This window comes from Hipposideros armiger, unplaced genomic scaffold (assembly GCF_001890085.2).
Source record: "Hipposideros armiger isolate ML-2016 unplaced genomic scaffold, ASM189008v1 scaffold_685, whole genome shotgun sequence".
Classification (NCBI taxonomy): Eukaryota; Metazoa; Chordata; class Mammalia; order Chiroptera; family Hipposideridae; genus Hipposideros; species Hipposideros armiger.
The window spans coordinates 1041076-1046973 of record NW_017732035.1 but is presented as its reverse complement, the minus strand read 5'-3'; the positions used below and the strand labels follow the sequence as shown (position 1 = coordinate 1046973).

The following is a 5898-nucleotide window of genomic DNA, read 5'->3' as shown; positions in this document are numbered from 1 at the left end:
TGCCTCTGCCGACGGCCTCAGCAGTAAGCGCAGGACGGGCTCTGTGAGGAAGTGCCGCGTGCCGCGCTCTGTGTGCCTTATCTCTGCCCACTGGGTCATGTGCAGTCACCTCCCCATGGTACCCGTGGGGAATGAAGGTCCTGGAGGCCACACACACACGGGCAGGCGTGTGGTCAGCGTTTAACGGAGGTCCAGCATTTGCCGATTCCCACAGATGCCGTCCCCCCAGCCTCTGTCTCACAGCCAGCAGGACGGTGGTGGCTTGCTCTGGGAGGGATGTCCTCACACCTGGCCAAGGCCCCGGACTGGCCGGCAGACCCACTCAGGGTCAGGCAGCTGGTCTGCACTCGGCCAGACTGCGCTTATAAAATGCGAGAGCTGGCGGGAGCCCCCTTTCTCCTGCTGGGGTGGTGACAGTAACAGGTGCAGGCCCTGAGCCCTGGGACGAGGAGTCCCTAGTCCCTCCTGCCCTCGCGACTCTGCGGCTGCCGTTATCCACCCGCCGCACAGACGTGAAGACTGATGCTCAGAACGGCTGAGAGTCCTGTTCGGGCTCCCAGGCTGCTGAAGTGACCCTTGTCCCCACGTCCCCCACAGGAAGCCCCTGCCATCCGTCAGGAGCCGAGACCCCTAAGGCACAGCACCCAGCTGCCCTCAGCCCGGGCCCCCTTTGCTGCTTTGGGGTCTAGTGGGGACAGGGCTCTGGCTGTGGCCACTCCTGGCTGCTGCACTTTTCCTCTTAGCTTGACCTCTGGTGTCAAGTGACCGAATTACATCAGCTTCACACAGGTCAGGGCACCTGTGAAGCCACCGTTGTCCCCAGGACCTGATGCATGTCCAGCCGCTGACTCCTTTTTGTCTCCAGGAATCTGGGAGCCCGGGCAGCACGTGGTTTCAGGAGTGAACCCTGGTCTGACTCCCCCGCCCGGGTCCTCCCCTTTCTCCCTGGTCCAGCTCCTCTGCGGACCTTGTTTTTGTGTTTGTTTCCTGGTTTTATGTTAACTACAAAGGACTGAGGAGGAAAGCAGGCAGACGGGCCCCAGGTACCTGTCAGGCCTGGGGTACAGGCAGAGCACCTGCCCCCAGGAACCCACAGCAGTTTTCTCGCCTGTGGGGCTTTGTGGGGACAGGAGACCGCCGCTGTGCCCCGGGGAGGCGGGGCTTGGCCCCTGCTCTGGGCAGCCCTTCCTGGTCCCCGGGCTCCTGCCCTACGCCCAGGCATGCGTGCTGCACTGTGGGCCGGGCGTGCCACCTCCTGGGGACCTCCCCGCTCAGGGCGGGCTGACCCACCTGCTGGACGGCTCCTATGGCCACGTCAGGCCAGTGACAGGGAGCGGGTGCCGGACGGAAGGCAGGGAAGCAGCAAGGCAGCCGGAGGGATCAGCGTCTGGAAGGATCCGCCCGGCCACGGCCCCCGCCCAACGCGGTGAGTTCCAGCCCCGAGGGCTCGGCAGCAGCCGCGGGCGCCGCGTGCACTTGGCCCTGGGTCTGTCTCGCCGCCCCTGCTCTGTTTGCTCACAGCGTGCTCTGCAGCACAAGGGCAGTAAAAGTTCCCTTGAGCGCCGGCTGCGTCCTGGGGGCCAATACCCGCCAGCCTCTCTGGGGACATCAGACTTGATTGCGAAGGCTGGGGGGACGCCTCTTTCTCCCTGCCTGTCTGCCCTCATCAGCCCCCTCATTCCGTATGGTTCAGAGCAGCCGACACAGCTCAGAATTCGGAGGCTTGGGTAACAAATAGGCACAGATACAATCTCAGTCGGAGCAAACCTTGCTTCCAGCTGAGCGTGGGGGCAAAACGATGTTATTTTCGATTCCTAACTTCAGCCGGATGTGTTTTTCTGGCAGTTCACGGTGATCACGCTCACGCTGCTGAGCGCTAAGAAAACAGTTCTGGTCGTGAGCTTGCTCCTGGGTTCCCATCTGGAGGGAAAGGTCTCGCGGGCGTCCGACCGGAGAAGCACTTTCCTTCTCTGTCTTCACTCTCTGGCTGCAGGATGGTGGTGCTGTGGTCTCGCTGGTTACTGCGTCAGGGAGGCTGGTGGGAAAACGGCAGTTCAGGCCCATCCCTGCCTGGCACCCAGATACAATGATTGAATTCATAGCTGATATTTGTTTAGCACTAATTACCGGCCAGGTGCTGCTCTTAGCCCCGTTTCCGTGTTTCCGTATCTAATCCTGTAACACCCCACTGCCCAGATGAGGAAACTGAGTCACAGGGAGGTGGAGTGAATTCCCAGGCTCACACCTCATGGACAGTGGTGGAGACGGCTTCAGTCCCAGGTGTTAGGATTCCACGGTGTGTGCACATGACCTGCACCCCACCTGCCGGGCGGTGAGTGAGTGAGTGAGTGAGTGAGTGAGTGAGTGAGTGAATGAACGAATGAACGAATGCCTTCAGGTTTGTCAACTGAGCGTGGCTGGTTGCTGCCTTTGAAAAAGGTTTTTCATCTGTTTTCTCTGCATCTGCCTGGGGGAACTAAAATCGTGCAGAGGGGTTTCAGCTGGTCTCCCCGAGTGCACAGCCCGGCCGTGCAGTGTGCACCCCACCACCAGGCCACGTGCAGCTCTGCTTCCTTGTGAATCTGGCTCTGGTTACGCAACGTCCCTTTTGTTCCATTTTACGGAGCTGTTGACAGGGCGGGTCAAGGCTGGTCAGCCGGCCGGGAGCAGCACCCAGGCCCAGTGACTCCAGGGACGCTGGCATCCTCACTGCATTGCCAGGCCTTGCCAGGGTTCCTGGTGTGGCCCCATGGGAGGTCTTCCTCTCTATGCTCCTCACCCCAAAGCCAGAGCGCGCGAGGGGAGGGGGGCAGCCGGGGACAGCCTTCCATCTCTCCAGCCCAGGCGTCGTGGTGCTGCCCTTCGCCCCGCGAGCAGGAGCGCGGGGTGGCCTGGTGACAGTTGCCCCCAGCCCCCTGGTGCAGGTCGGGGGTGTGCCCTGCTCCAGGTCCCTGTCTTCAGGAGAAAGCATGGGTGAGGACGCGCGGTCCCGTAGCCGAGCCCCGCCCGGTCAGCGAGCACGGTCCACGTATTCCGGGGTGCAGCGAGCCGACGCGTGGCATTCACGGACTCTCTGACGTTGGGCTTCACCACGTGGCTATGCAGTGGTCAGCTTCCTGAATAAGCACCCCACTCCTCACTGACTCCAGGTTACAACTTTGCCGAGGTGCAGCGTCACTGCTCTTCACTCTGCTCCTGCTGGGTGACAGTTCGGTTTAAGCCTCTTGGGTACACTTATTCCTGTAACCCTAAAAATGAAGCTAACTAGGTATTTATTGCTGAAATGTGTTAGCCATGTCCCGTGCCTCTTAAAAAGACCAGACCACCCCCCGAGCGACACCTGGGCGTTAGCGGTTGCTCTGTTCCTTCATCCCGCAGACCCGAGCTCCGTGCGAGCAATGCTCCAGGTGCCGAGCTCCTCAGGGGAGCCAGGCAGGCAGGTGTCTTCACGGGGGGCTTAGAGCCTGGACAGGAATTCACACAGTCAGTCATTTCTGTGTAGCTGAGGGCTGTGCCGTGAAGGTAGACGGGATATACAAATAGGGTGGGAGATCAGGACCACTCCTGCGGAGACGCTGTCTGAGCCGAGAGGTCTAGGATCAATAGGCACCAACAGGTGAGGCTTGCACAGTGAGTGGGGAGTCCTCCAGGCCCTGCACGGCATGTGCAAAGGCCCTGGGGCAGGAGGGAGTGGACTGTGTTGGGGGAACTGAAAGGAGGGCTGAGAGGCAGGGGCTGGAGAGTAAGGGTGGGCTGCGGGGCCCGGCCGGCTCACCCAGGGCCCCGTGGGCCAGGCCAAGTCCCTTCCACGTGCAGGATGCACACGCGCCAGGCCCGCTGTGTGTGTGTGTGTGGGGGTAGTTGCCATTGCGTCTTCTGCACTAAGCGCCCCTGTATCCCCTGCAGGAGTGACACTGCCCACTGAGTGACCCTCATGAGGCACTTTCTCCTCCGCTGTCATTTCCCTCTCACCCCACTCCTCGTCCCGGAGCAGACACGAGAACGCCGCCGTAGACGGCACGATGCGTTTGCTGCGTGTGAGCCCTGTTCTGCTGTTTGACAGGCCTTCCTGCTCTGACCCCGATGACCTTGCAGAGAAGGCTGCCCCAGCGACTAGCCCATTTCAGGAAGAAGAGGCAAGGCCCACAGCTGGCGTGCTCAGAGTTCCCGTTACTTAGACTTAGAGCGAGGCCTTCATCTGAAGGGGCGTGGGGCCTGGCGACACTGCAACAGTCTGGGCGGCTAATCCTGGCTGCGTGTCATCCGCTCCCCGACTCGGCAGAGCACCTGTCCGAACCCCCTCTCAGAAAAGGGCATAGTTTTCACTGGGAAAGCATTTCCCTCAGAGAGACTTGGCCCAGCGTCACCGAGTGTTCTCAAGCTGCTCACGGGTCTTGGCAAATGGCGCCCGTGGGACAGAGTGCTGCAGGACGGGACGCTGTGGGGCAGGGCGTGCTGTGTGGGTGACGTGCTACCTTCGGACAGGGCACTGCAGGACCTCCGCATGAACAGCTGGCCCTCCCTGCCTGCCCTTCATGGTCCGTAACCGCAGGGGAGGTGGGGACTGTGGTCCTGGCCTGGAAAGACGAGGGGACCATGGGGTGCAGATGGCAGCGCCTGCGTTTGGACCAGACAATCTAAAGAGGCGCCAGGCCCTTTGTCAAAATCTGGGCAGTTTCTCCCCTAAGAAGGTGTCTCAGCCCCCATGCCATCCAGACCAGCCTGCCCCTCACCTCGTGGGCAAACTAGGGGCTCTGTCTCTGTTAATAAAAGCAGATAGTGTCGGCATGTAAACCTCAGGGACGCACTGGAAAGATGGCCTCCTGGGCTTACATCCGATGGCTGCAAAGTTGTTATTGCTATGTCTGTTGCAAATATAAAAATAAACTATTAGCTAAAGAAATAATTTCAAACATGTTGAGTCACAAGTTCTTCTGGACAGCTCATCTGGTTCTTTATGTAGAGTAGTGAGCACTCCCTCTGCTTCTGACCTGGGGACACGTGGACTCCAGGACCAGCGCCACAGCTGTCATTCTGTCCGAAGGCCCCAATGCCAGGGAGGCTCTGACTCCATTGGGTCGCAGGACCGCCCGCTGGTGCAGCCCGATAAGCTCTGGGCCGGGCAGCTGGGCTTCTCGGGAGAAGCGTGGCCCCGGGCAGCGTGGGCCTGGCCGCTCACCTGCACAGGTTAACTGTCAGCACGTCGCGCTGCACAACATCCCTTTTCACTTCTTTTTTTTAGCGCTGTTAGAAGTTGCAGGCTGTGATAAGGGCATGCCAAAGCGATGGACACCAGGACAGGACAGGACACGGGGCACCTGCACTGCTGTCTCCTGGGACATCGGTGTCTGTCCTTAAGGATGGGTGGCGTCCTGAGCCCACAGCCCAGAGGCCTTCTCAGGAGGTGGGAGAAAAGGGGTTTGCAGCACAGATCTAGAGGCCCGGGGCCCAGAATCTGAGAGATTTTCTTAAACTTCTTGTACCATTTGGTGCAGCGTTTCTCATGAGTCAGGGAGCGTCTTCAATAAACTAAGCTGGTTTCTGCCTCATTCTTGAGCCACAGAATGTGCTGTGATGTATAAGGGGGGCAGGGCGGCTCTGGGTTTTGGACCCCGAAAGTAGGCATATTCTGTGCTCTGAGTAAAGGCACAGAGAGTACCTTCCGTCCTGAGCCCAGGGGCATGCGTGGTCAGATGGACCCAGGCCTGGCCCCCAGGGCACGGCTGCTGTTACGAGGCGAGTGGCAGGAGGGCCAGGGACGGGGCCTGGGCTTTCTCTCCTGCCTTTTGGAGCCCCCTGGACTGGTGGGAGGGGCTCCCTTCTTCCTCCTGGAGACCTCCCCCAGCCATCCTGTCTCTCTTCTCCTTCTCTCACCGGTTCCGGCCACACTGGTCCCCT

The 5898-nt window shown here is 60.3% G+C and overlaps 1 protein-coding gene across 1 annotated transcript in view; it reads left to right on the top strand.

The window, feature by feature from the left end:
- The window catches only part of TNS3 (tensin 3), a 142513-nt gene that overhangs the window by 23628 nt on the left and 112987 nt on the right, over positions 1-5898 (top strand). The window contains exons 4-5 of the mRNA XM_019626569.1: positions 1131-1314; positions 1846-1896. Of these exons, the coding sequence (XP_019482114.1) occupies positions 1131-1314; positions 1846-1896 (235 nt within the window). The remainder of the gene's footprint in view (positions 1-1130; positions 1315-1845; positions 1897-5898) is intronic.